The 19,531-nt window shown below is 38.5% G+C and overlaps 1 protein-coding gene across 15 annotated transcripts in view; it reads right to left on the minus strand.

The window, feature by feature from the left end:
* Positions 1–19,531, minus strand: part of PCDH15 (protocadherin related 15) — a 460,786-nt gene that overhangs the window by 115,345 nt on the left and 325,910 nt on the right. For all 15 annotated transcript variants that reach the window (XM_061373834.1, XM_061373832.1, XM_061373828.1 and 12 more), the window contains 3 exons: positions 16,471–16,776; positions 15,107–15,331; positions 107–223 (listed from right to left, as the gene is read on the minus strand). In XM_061373834.1, coding sequence (XP_061229818.1) covers positions 107–223; positions 15,107–15,331; positions 16,471–16,776 — 648 coding nt within the window. The remainder of the gene's footprint in view (positions 1–106; positions 224–15,106; positions 15,332–16,470; positions 16,777–19,531) is intronic.

The following is a 19,531-nucleotide window of genomic DNA, read 5'->3' on the forward strand; positions in this document are numbered from 1 at the left end:
GTAAATCTCATAGTAATCATCTTTGTTGTTGAAAGTCAGGTCACTTATAAGGGTTAAAGATTTTTTCCTCTTGGGTGTAGAGTATTAATATAACCTTTTTACTTACTGGAGGATCTTGATCCTCAGCTGAAACGGTAGTGATAACAGTGCCCTTGACTGCATCAGGAGCAACCATTCCCCTGTAGAGTTTTTTGCTAAATACTGGAGAATAATCATTCATATCCTGCAAAACATAATTAAGAGTTTAGTTATGAAGTTCAAACAACATTACAGATGCATTCACAATAATTTCTTCAAACTCTATCAATCACTTTGTACTCATTAGAAAGCCTATTGGCCATTCACAATCTCTCTTGGACCTCCACTCCTTTACCACTGCACAAAACTAGCACAACAGGAGAAGGTGCCAAAGTTTCAATAAAAATATTCATGTGAGACAGATAACAGAAAGAGATTTTGCAGAAAAACACACAGTCTCACAAGTAAACAAAGCAGAAATTTCCATGACACCTGCTTCTGAAGCAGTGGACCACAACATGCCTTTGTTAATTTTCTAAAATGAATGAGCTGCTGTTTTTTGACAGTGTTTGTTACCCCTAATATGCAATAAATGAAGGGAAAATATAATGTCAGATTAGTATCAACAGCTCATGAGAGCCTAAGATGGTGCTATTTCAGACTGATGGGTATGTTATCAAAAAAGAAGCTTCAAATGCCTAATTCCACTGCTGTAGAAGTGTGTGTATGTACATATGCATTCTTTCACATCTAGACATGCATGCACAGATATGCAAGTAATATACCTTCATGGGTATCTCGTTATGTGAAAGACAAATCCTTACCCAAACACCAGGCTGGGGGGAACACTGTGAGCTGTGCAGTCAGACATGACCATATACTGCCCCATGCATCAGGTGCCATGAACATTTAGAAATCAAATAGCTTCATGGGTTATTAAAACGGTAATCATTCTGACTGTCCTAAATTGTCAGGAACTTATTTTTTCTTTTTGTCAAAATTCTCTCACAGAGAGTTCCAGAAAATTTATCTGTATATTCCTTTCAAAAAATTAAACGTACCTCTGTAAATCACACTCTTTATTCTGCTAATAAAATTTATTTCTCCCTTTTTTTTTTTTTTTTTGCACATATGGATAATATAGATTAAATTTTCTGGTTTGTGGTTTTGTTTGTTTTTGTTTTTTTTTTTTTTTTCTGAACATGTAAACAGCATCAGATACCTTCAGCACACAAGAGTGAATTTACTGATCCACAAATGAAGAGCATACTTTTTCCTCCTCAAAGCAGAATTTGTTTCTGAGCTCTGGGGGAATGCAAGTGCTAATCACCTCTTAGGTAACACCTTTCTTTCCCCCAGTTACTCAAAGTTCATACAAGAATGTCTCTACCTGTTGTCACAGCTCTTCATGCTGCAAATGCAACATGCCGATACTGGCTAGCACATCATATTACACAATCATTTAAAACACTCATCCATACCTCATCGTAGAAAACAACAGTATAATAAACATCTGTATATGAAGAAGAATGGCTGTAACATGTCCATGAATGTTCAGTGAATGCCTGAATAATTAATGCATTGTGTTCTGCTGAAATGTCTGCTATTCAAGTCTTCAAGGCACTGGAAATGCTTTTTCTCTCATTTTCAGATTTTCAAAGAGACAACTGGATCATCAAATTAAAAGTGACTACTAGGCAATTCAAACTAGGAGAGAATTCAGATGAAAACATTTTGGAAAAACATTGAAATTCTAACAGATTAGCATTTCTGCATGGAATTACAGGCATTGAATCTTATCATCTAATTTTCTTGACCTGTCTGCAAGAAAGTAATTTACTTCAGCTGAGAATTTAATACCCAGGACTAGTTTACATAAATAACCATGTTTCTCATCACTCTTCCAAGTGGCGTTGTGCTTGTAAAAGAAGCTATCCTTTGTTCCACTTTGCTCACAGAAGCTCCACTCCAGAACAATATTTCGCTCTGGCACAGAAACCAACATCATACAGCAATCTCACATTGTAAGATCCCAATTCATAGCCATTCTACCTCAAAGAAAAAATGGGAAACTACATTATTTGAAGCAGACACCCAGAAGTTATGAGTACAGAAATCCTATGCAGTTAGCAATGGAACATCAAAAATCAGGATGATAGGAGAAATGTGATACAACACTACATGCATAGGTCTTACAACTGTGCAAATTGATGTGTTTGAAACTGCTTTGGTTCATAGACCTTGAAAGGTTTCCAGTGAGACACACAACCTTTTAAAAGTGCATACACACAGAGAAGACACTTGTCCTTTCATATGAAGTCTCTATCCGGGGCCATGACCCCCCCCTTTTTTTTTTCCTTCCCAGTTTTTGCTTCCAGATGATCATTTCAATAATGCAGGCAAAATTTCTGAAACAACCCAGCCTTTTACATGTATTTATTAGTTTATTTTGAATCTACCTCTTCCTGTGCACCTGCAAATCCAGAGCCGTATGTGGTCTTTTTTCTTTGGTGTAGCAGCAAAAGAATTCTCTGCTGTTTGCTCACTGGGGAGGAGGGAGAATGACCATATGATGCTTTTGTTATCTTTTGAATATATCTAAGTGTTCTTAGCACTTGAAAATCCATGACTTAGGTATTGGAAAGCATAATCCTGCTTGCAGATGGTAAACTATATCCTTAGCTATAGAAAATGACTGAGACATCCTACCTAACACACCTACTTTTCAAGATACATGGATCAGTACAAAATACACAGGAATACAAAGCAAAGCATAAAGTAGGACACAGAAAGCCCTCTGCCTCCCTAACTTATCTTTCCTCTAAGACAAGCTTTATGTATGATTGTGCCTCATAAATCTTAGCTGCGCCAAATGAATAGCCACCAATTGTTTCAGTAGTAACTAGACAGAAAAGCTCCATGTGCTTTTCTTCCTGGCTCATCTCTTCCTGAATCCTAAACCAGACACTCATTTTTTTTATAGCAGAGCTCAAGTTTAAGTGTTTCCACTTTTAACAAAATTAAAGTTCCCCATAAGAATCACCACAGGTCTTCTCATTGTACAGCTGCAGTAAGTGCGCTTAATAGAGAGTAAGGCTATCATTATGGACAGGTGACCAACTCTCATGTACTCATCACAAATGTCTATGATCAATAACTGCTAGAAGCAGAAAGAGGATGGTTTAACATGCAAAGCATGCAGTTGGCATGGAAATTAGGGTGGGTTTTTTTGGGGGTTGGTTTCTTTTTGTTGGGTTTTTTTTTTTGGTAATGCTTTCTTTTTCTAGTCAAAGCCTTGGTTCAGAGAAGAGAAGAAGAAATGACTCTTATGGACAGTTTCCAATAAAGGAAGTAGAAATTTTGTTAGACACATTTTGTAGAAATTAATATATTATCATCTCCTTCAACTGGTATAATTTCTCTTTACATATTATGGGCACTTAAAAGTACCAAAAAAGTCACAAAAAGAAACTATTGATTTTCTAGAAAAAATACAGTCTAGAGCTGATTCTGTTAGAGCACAGAAAGAATGCATGTGTTTTCTGTGAATAGCCCAAGAGATAGCAGGCATGATCCACTCCATCCTACCCCCAAAACTTGTGCTTCTGTAGCCAAGGTTCCCAGTGCAATTTTGTTAATGGAAGTGGACTTAACAGTGCGTAGTGTTCAGCATTCCCTGACAGATGCAGACATACTGTTTTCAGATTTTTATCACAGGGGGACTTTGGGCAAGAAGATAACATTTGGAGAAAGTACTGAGGTTATGTTATTGCTGGAGACCAAAGGCATAGATCTGTTTTTACACAGCTAAACAATTGAAGATTATATATCTGATGGATTCTGCTTGAAACACCACTAAACCTGACTTTGCATAGAAATGGATGCATCATATGAGCGCAACCCCTAATCACAGGTTAGGAATAGGGTAGTAAACTTCCTCAAAGTGGTTGTAAGAAGTAATGTAATCACCTTTTAAATCTGGGGCATAATCTTACACATGCTCTTGTGGCCAGAATGCAGCATGTTGCAACTGTTCATAGTTCATTGCTTCAGCCACATAAATCCAGGCTGCTATTAACTACCAGACACACACAAAAAATATGTGAATGGAAAATATAGGTAATGAATTATCTATATATCTCACTTTAAAGTACTTGGGCTGTGTACTTTGACAGTAAGGTAATAGTAGCCATATATTTATAAATACAAAATAGCCTTTGTCACTGCTCATCTAGCTGCAGATTTATTATCTTTTCATACATCACTGTTTACATAACAGAGTGAAAGTCAAAGCATAAGAACCCCAAAGCTTTCTCCCTGTCATAGATGATCTTTATCTACACCTTTTTGTTCCATTTTGTTTCACATTGCTCATCCTGGGCAGCTCATAAAAGCAGAACAGGACACATCCTTACATCCTTCCCTTGCACAAAGATCAAGAATCAAGCATGAAGAAAGCACAATATGGTAGTGATGCTCAAATGCTATTGTTCTTGAGAATCCACATTAGTACTTTTAAAAGCAAATCAAGACATATTAAGAAATTTCTTGTTTGTTAACTCAGACCTCATCCTTAATATGTGAACAATCCCACTCCCTGACCAACTTCCTTTCCCTCTGACCAAGGAACATCTCATTCACAGGATTTAAAAAGTTGCTGTTTAGCAAAAAGCTTGCAGGAAACAAATATTGACCTGTCTGCAAAGATTATGAAAATGCTGAACAAAACTATTGGTGAACTAAGTCATCTAGGAATGTCAATGAGGAGAAACAAAGCATGGGGGAGGAAAGGCATTAAAGAGGAATCGATATGTAATTTAAAAATCATTAAGACACTCACTAGCTGTAATGCACTAATGCTAAACTAGGTGCTTCAAGACAGGTGACTGCCAACATGAGAGAGCAATACACAACCAGAGCAGGAGAAAAATACCTGCAGTACAGTGTTCCCAGCATAAAATTAACTCGTAAAATTAAATGGAGTTCAGAGATATTAATGTAATTTTTGATTTATGGGGACACCAAGAGACTTTTCATACTTGTACTCCACTAAATTGAGAATATAAGCATTTAACATCGGGTGAAATAATCCCTTCTTCCTCCTCATTCACTAACTTGGGAAACACACAACTTGGATTCAAATATCTGCCTTCTTCCTTGTACCATCACTGCCCCTTAACTTCCATTGAAGTGCATACAGTGCTGTGAGTCCTGTACGTGCAGCGCAGCACGGACAGCACAGATCTCTGTACTCACAGGCAGCAAGCAGAGGAGCACTTTGCCAGCTCCTGCATCCTGAAGTCATTAGGATTTATGACAGTCTTTGTCATAAACTGGAGCCAGTGCTCCTCTATGACTTTGCAGTGGATTCTGCAGATCCACTTCCCAAAGGATCAAGATGTGCATACGAAAATAAAATCCCACACTTCAAAAACATAACCTGAACAGCAATGATTGAGAAGGTCACCTACACTTAGAGTTGCTATGGTAGTTCCAGGATATTAGGAAAATTATACCTGAAGGAAAGAGCTGGATACACTGGGATTACAGCTCCTTCCTGCTGGTTGCTGAGAGCAAGGCAGTTGTGATGAGCTAAGGGCTCCTTCTCATTCCAGTGAACTACAGCTGCAGCTCGTAACTGTTACCATGTGTCAATTAATAACATGCAACATTAGTACCAGTGGCAGACTTGCCTGATTTTAGCATTACCACTAATCTAAAGACTTTCTAAAGAATGATATTTTTTTATGTGTTTTGTTAGAAATCTGGTTTTGTAAAAGTAAAATAAAGCATAAAACCATGAGTTATTTTTTCATCAGCTATCTCCACACAAACAGAAGCAACTCCAGATGACACTCCAATATATTTAATATATATTTACACGCATATATACGTATACTTACATATACATATCTGTATCTATTTCGGGCACAATAATTTGTGCAAATGCCTTTTATCCTACAAAGGCAGCCCTGTCACTGCACTGCAAAAATTGCTGTCTTTAGCCTTCAGTGCACTAGAGGGCAGCTCTACCAAATGGGAGTGAAGACTCTCTTCCCCTAGCACCTGCAAAAATAAATGCATTTTACCATCCCACAACTTCCTTCTTACGAAAATAGGGTTATACTTTTCCACATCTAGTCATCGAGGTTTGGGGGTGGTTTTTGAAGTTGATAAAATCAGTCTGATTTTAAAATTCCCCCCCTCCATTATTATTCTTTTTTGGTAGATTGTGACCCAACTATAAGCAATATTGATTATTTATTAAAATAGCTGTAAATCCATGACAGCAAAATCTAATTATTAATCTGCTGAACAGTTTCATAAGGAAAAGTTCCTGTCAAAGAACACCAAAATCACATATTCTGTTGATTTATCTAGACCACTAAGAGAGTCAACACTGCTTGGATGATTTTTACCATTATAAACAGTATATGTGCAGAGGTGCCTACCTGGGGAGCCTGCATTACAAACTCAATTTTGCACAAGGCTTCCCTTTCTTCTTGCCTCTATCCTCAACAGTTAAGCAGAAAGCATCTTATTATAAAAATTCTAAAAGTCCAAGGAAATGTTTTACTTTCCTATTTCTGACCTGTTGAAAGAAATCCTCATTTTTGTTAAAAATGAACGTTACATTGTCTTTGTCTGCAAATACTTATATAAAGAGTTTGAAGTATATCCATGTGTTTTTCTTACCACTTCAGGATTACACCTGCTGATACCAATGTTTCCAGTCAACTATATCTAATTAGAAATCAACATTCTCTTGCTATAAAAAAACAGCATGACTGAATAGCATCTGAGCTAATAAATGCCTATTATGCATTTAAAGCTTCTTTTGCAGTCTGCTGGCTTTTATGACAAGCATAATAAATATGGGAAAAAATTGCATTTTTAAAGTGATCCCTCCTTCCAATAGTATTAAATGTTCATAACATAATCCCACAAAGGGAGAAAGAAAGAAGGTTTACTTCAAAGCATAGCAATATGTCACACACTGAAATTTTCAAACCTTCCCAATCTTTTTATACAGCTACAGATATGTATCTGTAATTTTCTGCTGTCATTTTGTTTCAAACATCTGCCACTTAAGTCTATGTGCACATTACCGGAGCTGGTGGCTTCCCATCTGAGCTGCCTCCAAGTGTTATTAATCCCCTGATGTTTGGGGACTTCCAAGAGCACATTTAACATTCCTTTGCATATCCATGAAACTCTCTTCTACAGAAAGGAAAGGAGTGTTTTAGTATCATTGCATTTGAAAATCATTATTCCTCCTCTGTATCTAACCATAGAAAAATGTCACTCAATACCTTATTAAAAATAAAAATAAAAATCTAAGATATTTTATTCTTAAATCAGCAGAGTAAAAAAAAAAAGCCAAACAAAATGTCAGGAGGTATCACAGGCCCTAAGGACATCCATAGCCTGGACTAACCTCACCTAGGTCCCCCCTAACACCCCTGCTCTTGGGCCCAAGACTGCATTTCCGCCCAGCTGGGACTTTGAGTCCTGCTCCAGTTATTCTGTTGGATACCAGTCTTCAACACTGCTTCTGACCCCATCCCTTTTTACTCCTGGCTGGATTCCCTGGACAGACCCCAGATGGGGTTTATGCCCTCACCCTGTCTGGGGCTATTGGTGGAGGCTGTTTACCTACCTGCCTGGCTCCGTCCACACAGGGACTGTACCCAGTTGAGGAAGGAACTGCCCACACTGAGTCACATTAAGCCCCTAGCTCATCCCTCTCTGTGGAGCAGCCTCGCTCACATTAATCTCTCACAGTAATTTCCAATTTATTCATCTGTTTATAACCAGTTCATGAAAAAAATAGGGAAGTGGGAAGTGAACCCTTTTTAACAAGTAGCCAAGGAACCAAAGAATCTTTGACGTCTGCCACAAGGCCTGACCTTGTCTTTCACCAAAATGGTTTTGGGGCCCAAATGAGCAAGTGCTTTCATTTTGATGCAATTACGCTTTGCAATGGGTTCATAAACCTCTGCTTAGCATTAAAGGAAACGCCAAGTGCAGGTCATCCCTTGGAAGAAACCTTTCCAGCATGGCACTCATTGATGTTAGCATAGACTGACGTCTTTGCTACCATCATTACATTTCACCTACAGAATTTGTACGTGCTGTACTGTCTTACCATCTATTCCTCTGATCCATGCTAAGTGGTAATAGGATCTAATGCCCTCAATTCTTTCTCCAATTTCTCAATTTCTGTAAATCCTCATTTGATTACATTCCTATTATTAAACTTAGTAAGTTCCAAAGCCTTTCAATATGATGCTAATCAACCTTATTCAGAACAGTACAAATGTACTAATTTAATACTAAATATTAAAATGCAAATTTCATATGCTTTCATGTCATAGTGATCTTAAATTACATGATAATCTAAAAATAGGTTTTAAAGCTTTTTTAATGCTCTTCTAAAATAAAAGTCTCTGGATTTGGAGTCACAGACTCAGCATAGAAGCAACCGAAAATTTGAGCTGTGACTTCAGAAAACCATTCTCTTACAAGTCAGTTAATTTTTCTGAAAGAAAACCAAAATGTTATTCAACTTTAATCCCTTTACTAGAAAATTGTCTCAATTTTACATTTACATTAAACCTACTGAAGTAAGCCACGACCTGAAAACTACTCCTAGGTTTACCGCAAGTATTTGAAATATCATTTAGTTTATATATCAACTGCAGTGACTAATTTAGGACTGAGTTTAGAGAATCAATCAATGCTGAGTAGCTTTGAGCAGCAAGTTCAAAATCTTTGTGATGATGCTGACAAAATACTATGACAAACTACGAAGCGGCACTTTGAATTTTTTCTGTAATTGGGCGCAGCGCTTCTTTACACATTGTTCTTTGTCTGAAGCTATACAAACCAGAGGCTTGTTAACACAGTATAATTGCCTCTTTTTCATGTTTAGTGCTCAGTAAGCCCTAAAGTAGCTCATAATGGAAATTAAGGGATAACATTCATAGTGGAATACATGAGGCAATAAATGGCTAGCAGATGATTGAACAGATAGGTTGATATTGAAAAAAAAAACCAAAACAGAAATAGATCTGCTTACTGGCACCATAGTCCAACACCATGCCTTTTACACCAATAATGACACTAGAAAACAGACAAATAAGCAGTTACATTTTGGAGGTAATACAGCTAGTTTTTCAAATCTTCCTGTAAGCTATGTGCAACTGCTGTTCTGGACTGCTCTGTTACTCTTTAAATGGGAAATGTTTTTCATTGCATGTTAGAAAGGAAGGATTAACTTCATGGATGTAAGTTTAATGAAACCCCATAAATTTGATTTTAGAAATATTAGAAACTGATGATGTTTTTCAACATTAATTGACTCACTAATGGGTTATCTTCCATGTATCCTTCATTACCTGTATAATTTCTCCCAGAAAATCTTCATTATTATTGTAATTAAGTCTCACCTTAACATGAAATCCTGCCATAATAAAGTAATGATGTATTACTGCTCAGCTGCTCATTAGAAACAAGACTTGACTGAATTTCTAGTAAATACCTGCAAGAAGAGAACGTAGTGGCAGCTACACGTAGATTTTAACATCTGGTGGAGCAGGATCTGAATCAAAATTTACCCACTTCTCCCTAATGACAACCTGTGGGTCACTCTTCTCTCATTCTTTCCTAGTGATAATTTAAGTGTTTTTCAGACTAAAGTCACTCACTCCCCAGCACTCTGCAGCAGTACAGTAAAAGTACTCTGTGAAAGGAGAGGGTCCCGCTGTAAAATTTTATTCCAGTTGTTTCAAGTGCTAGGTCCTTGCATACTTTCTCCAACACATCTTGACTTCTTTGCTTTGCTGTTGGCTCTGTTTGGTTTGAAAGGGTGATTCACCCACAAACATGCAGCTAACCCTCCCACCCTAGAAAAGCAAATGTTATATTTCTCCTTGTTCTGATTCAAGCTTTAGGTTGTCAGAGAAACAAAGTGAGCTTCCTTCTGTGAGCAGATTGGAGCCCTGCACTGCTACAGCATAATGACAACCAAGAAAAAGCCATTTTCTTCCAACTTGAATATGCAGAATTGCAAGAATTATCATGCTGATGAAAGATCATTCAGAGCAACCATGACAAAGATTTAGCTGCTACACATTTCAAATTCATCTCAACAATAAGTACCTATCAATGCATATAATGCATGGTCTAACACATATGAAGACTTCTCAGTGGCATATTTCTCTTTAAAATCGAGTTTGACAGTTGCAGTTTGTGTACTCTCTGATAATAGCGATATGTTTATTGATGTTCATGGCTATAGTCAGTTTTCCTAAATCTGGAAGTTCATTGTGTAATGTTTATAACAGTCCACTGGGATTAAGCCACAGTAGGAATTATATGAAATACTTGCTTGGCACTTGTAACATGGCATTGATAGAAAACATATTAATCCATTTTTATTTATTCTTGTTGCTTTGAATCATCAGCCAGAGGTTATGGCTTCATTACACTACACACTGTCATGAAAAATTAGAAAGAAAACCAATCCCAGAACAAGGAGAAAAAGCAAGTATAAAAATCAAGAAACAGACAAAGTAATGCAAAATAATGCTGGCAATAATAATAAGACACAGCATAAAATCTGCAAATACCTTACAGGCAGGCCCCATGATACAGAAATTCTTATCATATACATTTAGGAACACATTACTCATTTAACAGCATACAAACTGGAAAAAGGTTAGTCCTGTTTCCGTTAAGATTTTTTTTTTGTTGTTTCCAAATGCTAAATCATAAGTGCATCATTTGAACAGCAATGATTTTCCTTCTTCCAATACTGGGAAACATTTGTATTTCCCAGTGCATATACTGCAATATGCACTATAGGCATTCTTAGCAAACATTTCAGCCCTCTCAGACACAGACTGAATGCAAATCTCTGCCATTCTCACGGTGAGAAAAATTATGCCTCGACAGTGACAAACCACTGAAAAATAGCATACAAATAGTTCCTTGCTAATGTTTTTATCCCTTAAACTACACTGTCAAGATTGATAAAATTTGTTATGTCTAACCTGTATAATTATATGTATATATATGTATTAAAAAAAAAACAACCCACACCCAACAGATAAAAAAGTTTTGTTTTCTCTTCTACAGATCAGACTACAATCATCAATTATTCTGGATGAGCACTTGTGCTATCTCCCATGCCATGCCAAGACAAGATGACTCATTGCTACTTTCAGGCTAAGGTGAAAAGTTATAAAAACAGCAAAAGGAATCTGAAAGTTGGGGAAAAAAATTATCTCAGTCTGCTTCTGGCGAGAAGAAATAAAATGCCACTTATACCATTCCTCCTTAGCAATACTAGAAAGGATGCAACAATTCATTAATTTACCTTCTGCTGTCTTTGACAAGAGAGTTCATAAGACACCCATACAATGTAGAACCATGTGGCTGCAGCAGAGGCCAATAATGTATTGTTATACTGACAAGCACGTAACAGATTAAGTTATTATTTTCTACTGTGAGCATTCTGCTATGTAATCTGACTTTTGATCAAGTTCAGGAAAGGTTAATACAAACTCTTTGTTACTTGTCATGCCAAAGGCTGAAAGTGAGAGTCTAAAGAAAATCACTGTGTGTATCCACTCTCCTCCTAGCCACAAATATCAGTGTGATTATGGGTATACTGCACTGATGCTCATTCAGTTTTATACCACATGAATGATACATGACACCATCAGACGTTGTCCATAGCTGGTTAACAGAATCCTATTACACAGTAAAAATTACAATGCTTTTGGTTAAGAGCTGGACTGTGAAAGATGACAAATGTTAACAGAGCAGCATAAACCCAAAAGCACTTTTGAGATGTCTGTGATAATACAAATAATGTTCTGAGGATTATAGGGACTGAATCCCTAATGGGTTACAAGTATTCCCTGCTTGGACCCACTACTGCCTTAATGCTTGCTTCTGGGTTTCTCTTAACTCAATTTTGTGTGATTAAAAAGACTGAAGTCTGGACAGCTGCTATGTTAGGGCCTACAGTGTACCTTCAGTTGGTTTATTTTCTATTTGGGGTCACATACACTGTATTAAAATAATTAATACCATCTTCCAAATAAAGTGAAAGAACATTTACTACTAGGATGAAATAGACGTTCATTTCCTGGTCCCAGAGCAAGAGCAAAAACCAGGCTGAATTGGAGATAGCAACTCCTCCAGAGCCATGGCAGAAACATGTACATTCCCATGAAGGAGCACCCTGTCCCTGAACAGAGGGTGTAATTTGGCAGATGGTCTGGCAGAAATTGTGAGTTTTAGAACTCCTTTGGTTCTCTTTGTAGACATCTTAATTGGTCAACCAAAAAATTATAAGTGAGACTAATGAAACAGTGAACATGTTCACCAGGAGTTATCCATTCAGCTATGCCCTATTCAGCACCTTGAACCACTGCTAAGATTGCTGAGGAATAAAAGCCTGGATTGGAATAGGCAATATATTGTGCATGAGGCTCTAGACCCCTACATACCACATGTCATTTATGCCATCATATATTAAAAAATTTGGCCCTGATTCAGTGTCCTGTAAACATCCTCACTGAGCTGCTGGACAGTAATCAGTTCCCTCCGTCAGGCTAGCAGGATGCACTGTTGGCCCCATACAAGGTGTACGCAGCCTCTATTCTCAAGGGAACTTTAGTGCCTTGCCCTCTCTGTGCTTGTTAGGAATTTTAACCCCCAGAAAAGGCATGTCAGCTCTCCCCCTTCAGAACAAAGGGAACAGGCATCTTTTCCATTAAGAACAAAACCAAACTGTATTGCAACACACTTTTTGCTTCTGCTGTTCTTGTTCCCACTTGGCTTCTAAGATTCTGCACCCTTCTGCTGCTCTGTGTCTTGAATCAACCATTCAAGGTCCTTTTGTGGATCCTTATCATCTCACCAGAGATAGGACAAGGCTCTGATTTCAACCTCCACCTTTCCCTCCACTGCCCTTGTAAATTCTGTGTCTGGAAAGCACAGCTACAAGCTCAAATTAAACCATTCTTTCTATTCCAGACATCCCTTGTTCTGAATTTCTACCATCTGACATAGTACCCAGTAATGACATCTGCCCAACAAAATGAGATACTCAAAATGTTTTTTCCACAAGTCCTCTCCCATTTCCTCAACTGTCACTCAAAATACTACTGTTCTCAGCAACACATATAATATTTAATTATGCCCACTGATCAGCCTGTCACACTGACTATGACAATACTCAATTTCTTTGATTTAATTTCTTTCTCATTTGAAATACAAGCTGCTTGATCTTACTTTCAGGCCCTGTTCTGTCCCCAGCTTAACACCTTTTACTGCTGAAATTGTTGCTTCTGTCTCCAGCCTTGTATTCCAGCCTCTCACATACTGCCTTTCCAAACAAGTATCATCATGCTCCCTTTTTATTGTTCATGTGTGGAAGAGTTTCCAGGAAAGCAAGACACCTAATTTTTTGATTCTGCTAATCCCCTTCTTAAATTCCCTATTCCCACATCACCTCCTTTGACAGTGCACAAGGTGCTGTTATGCTAAGGCCACCATGATGAAATGTCCTGCTTCCCTTTACCCTATCATTAATGAATACAATACAAATACACAATCATACAGTTAGGTCAGCCCTATGATACAGACTACAGTGGTTTCTCTGAATACAGTTCTATTTTAAAATAAGTACCTTTAAAAAAATCCAACAAAACCACCCAAACATAAAGAAATGCTTAATTCTTTCAAAAATTCACTGTGCTGAGAAAAAGTTTCTTTTAGGAATAAAACAGATTTGAGCAACTTCCTCCTTAAAAAATGTAAGCAAGGGAACAATGATAAAAGCTATATTTCCTTTGACTGACTTGGAAACTGCCAGCAAAGAGTGCAGACTATTAGGAAATAGGTAACCTGCATCTCAGGATGAGAAATTTTGCAGAGGCAGAGAGGTTTTGTAGAAGCCTTCTTGCATTGTCATTGAAGATAGTAATTGGAGGCATTTACTGTCCCTAAAATAACTCTGAGCTCAGAAGAGACTGATAAACAGAATTACTCAAAATCATGTGGCGATTCATAGCATCTGCAGATACACAGTAAGCTGAACCCAAGACTGATTCATATATGCTAAGTATGTTCCACAGACTTACATTTAAACTGAAGTTGCCAGATATGAAGTTCATATTTGTGAGCTATGCTTTTGTTCCTGCTACAATATTTGCCTCTTAGCTAAAATACGAGTAATTAAACATTCTTCTCTTCCACGGCTCACAGTTCTTCACTGACAAAGTCAACAAAAATGAAGCAGCTGCGCAAAAGGACTTGACTGACTGGCTCCAGAATGGTACCTTTGTAAATGCAAGGAGGCATGATTTAGAGCACCTAAAATATCCTATCCTCTTGGACATGAGTACATCAACCAAATGAAGATGGGTAAGTGCTAATGTTTCAGCTACAAATGTTTTTCATTTGTGGATCATTACCAAACAGAATACCATTATCCCTATGTTACTGCTGAGAGAACTGAAACCCAGAGGTGATGCTGTAACTCACTGTATAAAAACAATTCATTGTGCAAGACCACTAAATATGCCTGTTCCATTGCAGCTCTGTATTTTCAAGTAGCAGAGTCTGAAATATATGATGTGGTGTGTCACTTCAGCACTCGATACACTTGAATGGTTCATAAAATTACAATTTATGAGAGCTTTAACTGCAACGTGATGGTGTCATTTTTTGCAAACAATTCCATTAGGTACTTATTTCAACCTTTCAGGGATTCTAAAGGACTAAATATTTATATGTGTCAGGTATTCTTGTACATTATAAATCTGCAATCCAAAATTTAACTACATAATGGCATATAGAAAAGTAATTATAGCTGGTATAAAGTGTATGTTTAACTTAACAAGTTGACAACATTAAAAGGAAGTAGCTCCACACAAGTGAAAAAGCAGGAGAGCAGACATACTGCTAGCATGCTCTGTTGTTTCCTCAGGTCACCTGTAAGGGTTGATTAAGTAAGTAAGTAACAAGTAGAAGAGGATGTTATCGACTGAGAAGTTATTCCTCTTACCTTTACTCTCACTGTGACAGTAGCAAGACCAGGTGGCATAGTGCCCTTGCTGTCGAAGGCTTCCACAAGAAAGGTGAAAGTTGCATCTATGTCAGAGAATGATTCATAATCCAAGGACTTCAGAAGTGATAACTCGCCTGTATACTTGTTCAGTGCAAAATACTCTAGTACTTCCTGTGTTCGTATTCGATAGTTAACATCAGAACCAAGATCAACGTCCTTCGCCTAGAACATGCCATACAGAAAAAGTACTTAAAACCAAACAAAATCCATTTTCACAAAAAGTCCCCACTAGATAAAAAACACAGAAAAAACAAATTACTGCACACTAGGTTAGTTTTGTTATGCTATCCTAATAATATTGGATGTATTTAACACTATTATACAAGGTTGTAAAACCCAGAGATACCCACTGCAAGGAAATGAACACAATATTCAGGTAAGGATTCTGGAAGCTCAGTTTGTTCTTGTTCTCTTCCCCAAGCATCTGATATTGGCTACTGCCAGGGAGAGGATGCTGGGCCAAGCAGATATTTTATCTCACCCTGTCTGGCAGCACGGATGTTTTTATTTTATACAAGTATTTAGAAAAAGAATCTAAATTTTCATCAGGATAGGAAGTATTGTGATTGCTTTTGCTGTAATTTGATACTAGGTTTATCTACAGTCAGGTTCAGAGAAAACCATTCTTGCTGAAATTGTCTTCGGGCAGGTTCTTCTCATTAAAGGATGCTGACCAAAATATCAGGAGGACATGGAATGCTTGCAGGAAGTGAATTTCATCTGTCTTTGGAGATCTTGCTCCTCCTTGAGCAACTGTCACTTCTCTGAGTTTAGTCAGTGAGGCGAAGACAACACCTCCAGGTGTTCACTTGACTTTACCCTGGCTATCTTAGATGATGATCTTGGTATTGGATGGAATGCTTCTGGAAGCAAATATTTATCTCCATTAGGTGTCTAACATGAGGTTAGACATCTAGGTTTGACTTAAGTGTCTAAATCAGTTGAGATAAGGCTGTCTCTTGCTACTAAACAGGTAGAATTCATGTGATAAGCTTCCAAAAACAAATCAAAGGCACTTCAAATGTGTAAAACAACATTCCAAGAAATTACAATAGCAACGTAGGTTTTGTTGTTTCTTTGTTTTTTAATAACTGCTTTTATTTCCAAATGAACCTCAGTTTCAAAGTATTTTTAGGTATCTCTCTAAATATCATGCATTTTCAGTCTGTTAAGTGTTATAACTTTCCCCACTTCAGTTTGCAATCTCTTACTGCAGTCTCACTGACAAGTTATTTAAATAGGAACATGCTTAGTATTGCAAAACATTTACAAAACATATTTTCTCCATAATGCTTTCTTACCTCTATTTGTAGGAAGACAGTGCCTGGTGGCAGATTTTCTGGAACACAGACAGTGTAGGAAGCATTGGTAAAAACAGGGCTGTTGTCATCAATATCCAGTACCTTGATCGCTAAAGTTAGTATTGAACGGCGGGGGTCCACAGCTCCATCTGTTGCTTCGACAATAAGTTCATAGTAGTCCCTTACTTCTCTGTTCAGTTTAACTGCTGTATAAATGCTACCATTTGATGTGATTCGGAAAAGATTGTTGAAGTTTGCCAAACTGTAATGAACTTGACCATTAACACCAGCATCCGGGTCTGTAGCCTAAAGAAACAGAAAAAAAGAACCATGCACTACCACACGTTTTAAATACCTACAAGGGGCACACCTACATGAGAGTAACAAGGTAAGCTAGGGTAATATTCTACAGACTAGTAATGCTTGTGTGGCTATTCAGCATCTCTTGTTTATGGCTGCTGGCCTCTCTTTGGTGTTTTAAAATAAATAAATGTCTTTATTTGTAGTGACAGATGGTAGGTTTACTGGATCAAAACTGGACGTCAGCAGAAAATACACATTTAGTTGCTCAGCCTTGGACAACAGTTCACTTAAGCAGAAGGCAAACTAGATGCTTATGAAGTCAAGCCCTCAGATACTTCTAATGCTAAAGTATCTTCAGTATTAGGTAGTGTCTGAGGAGAAGATTTATTTTACACCGATTCCTCTTCATCAGGGACTGTGGTGATATGAGAAGGTGGAATGGGTTTAAACTTGAACAGGGGAACTTCAGGTTAGATATAAGGAAGAAATTCTTTACTGTGAGGGTGGTGAGGCACTGGAATGGGTTGCCCAAAGAAGTTGTGAATGCTCCATCCCTGGCAGTGTTCAAGGCCAGGCTAGACAGTCTTGGGCAACATGGTCTAGTGTGAGGTATCCCTGCTCATGGCAGGGGGGTTGGAACTTGATGATCTTAAGGTCCTTTCCAACCCTAACTATTCTATGATTCTATGATTTAGGTGTTTCACTGCTGCCCAGATCATTAGGAAGTACATACTTAGACAAAAGACAGATGCAGTCAGCTGATAGCTAGAATGCACACATTAGTTAGAATTATTTTTTTTTTACTTAACATGTTTGTCAATGATATTTTAATGATTCCTCTCTGAAGAACTAAACTTTCTATAGTTTATCATGCTGTATAAAACCAAATGTAACCACATATCATTCTTATTCTCCTTCAATCAGAAGAGGCAGATGATTGCAATAGAAAACTATTTAGATTTTTTGTTCAGTTGGTATCTTTTTTCTCAGATACTTAACTACGTCTCAAATTTCAGTATCAGCCAAATAATTTTTGCTATTACATAACTGCATTAACAGGGATGGGAAAAATTCATATGTTTTTCCTACAGCTACCAGGCCCTTCACATAGTTGAATGCTGACCTGTTATTTTACGTCCTCTTAATTAAATTATTGCTTGATAAATAAGGTTATCTAAATTACACAAAGAACATTCTGTGACCAAGGTATTTTCATTTGACTTTATAAATGAGGCTACAGACACCTGAGAAGATCATAAGAGATTTTCATGTTTTGTTATCTGAAAAACTGTCAAGAAGTTTCCACGAATGTTTAGTTCCAGTTAAGGTGTTCATTATAAGACTTTGTAATGAAACCATTTATCTCCCTCAAAATCAATTAAAAGCTAATTAGAACTGTTAATAAGAAAATTTTCACTGTGTTTTCCCCCTGCACTACATCAATGTGCTAAGCAGTAATGGCTACAACTTCATAATGACTAGTCTATGGATAACACATCGTGTTAATCAACACCTTTAATCGACGTGGCTTTAAACTGAAAGAGGGTAAATTTAAATTAGACATTATCATGGAATCACGAAATCATGAAATAGTTAGGTTTGAAAAGGACCTTAGGATCATCCAGTTCCAACCCCCCTGCCATGGGCGGGGACACATCACACTAGACCATGTTGCCCAAGACCCTTTCCAGCCTGGCCCTGAACACTGCCAGGGACGGAACATCTACCACTTCTCTGGGCAACCTGTTCGTGCCTCACCACCCTCACAGTAAAGAACTTCTTCCTTGTATCTAACCTGAACTTCCCCTGTTTAAATTTACATCCATTCCCCTCCTTGTCCCCTCCTTGCCCAATTGCTGAGGTGAGTAGCTCCAGAGAGGACGCCTTGAACACTGGAGCGGGGGGAGATCAGCGTCCAGGAGCCTCAACTCGGAGCGACAAGAGCCACCGAGGGAGCCTCAAGTCCTCGACAGGACCTGCCCAGGAGCCGGCAGCTCAGCTGACGCGAGCAGCTGGCTCACCGGGGTCGGAGCCAGGAGGAACAGCAATAGCCCTGATTGGTTAAAAACCTGCCCCAGGGAGCGCGAGCGACCAGGAGCGGGGCAAACAGAGCGGGTCGAGGCAGTTTGCGCGGCAGTTCAAGCGGGATGGTGAGCACCCACCGTATGACCAGGGCCCGGTCTGGGAGCTCTGCTCTGGCTGCCCCGGCGGTGGCCACCATAGGCACCCAGACAGTGCCGATGAGAGGGGAGGCTGCAGGGCAGACTTCGGGATGTAGAGAGTGCCTGCACTGCTCTGGTGAGGGAAAGGTACACAGTGGGCAGGGCTGCACTGGGTGCTCCCTGGTGGAGGTTCTCCTGCATCAGGGGGCTGAGCTGCAGGAAGCTATTAATAGGCTACAAGATGTCAGGGTAGCTGAGAGGAAGCAGGAATGCTTGCTCCCTGCCCAAACTGTGCAGAGTCCTCAAGCTTCCCCTGTAGCTCATGGAGGAAAGAAGGAGGCTGTTAACTCTCGAAGCTGGGAATTGGTGACAAAAAAAAAAAAAAAAAACAACCAAAAACAAAGGAGGAAAAGGACAATTAAAAGCAAGGGACTTCCTCCTAAACCTGTTGCCCCCACGCAGAACCGCTTTGCTGACCTGCAGGGGGCTCATGAGGAAACGCACTTCTGCCAGAAACAGCCGGCTGATGCACTAGTAAAGAAGATCTCTACTCGTGATGCCAGGAAAAAGCGGCGGGTCGTAGTGGTAGGGGATTC

The sequence above is a fragment of the Neopsephotus bourkii genome, unplaced genomic scaffold (assembly GCF_033783945.1).
Source record: "Neopsephotus bourkii isolate Nb327-2 ecotype Australia unplaced genomic scaffold, CSIRO-AGI_Nbou_v1 NB_1634, whole genome shotgun sequence".
In the NCBI taxonomy this organism is placed as follows: domain Eukaryota; kingdom Metazoa; phylum Chordata; class Aves; order Psittaciformes; family Psittacidae; genus Neopsephotus; species Neopsephotus bourkii.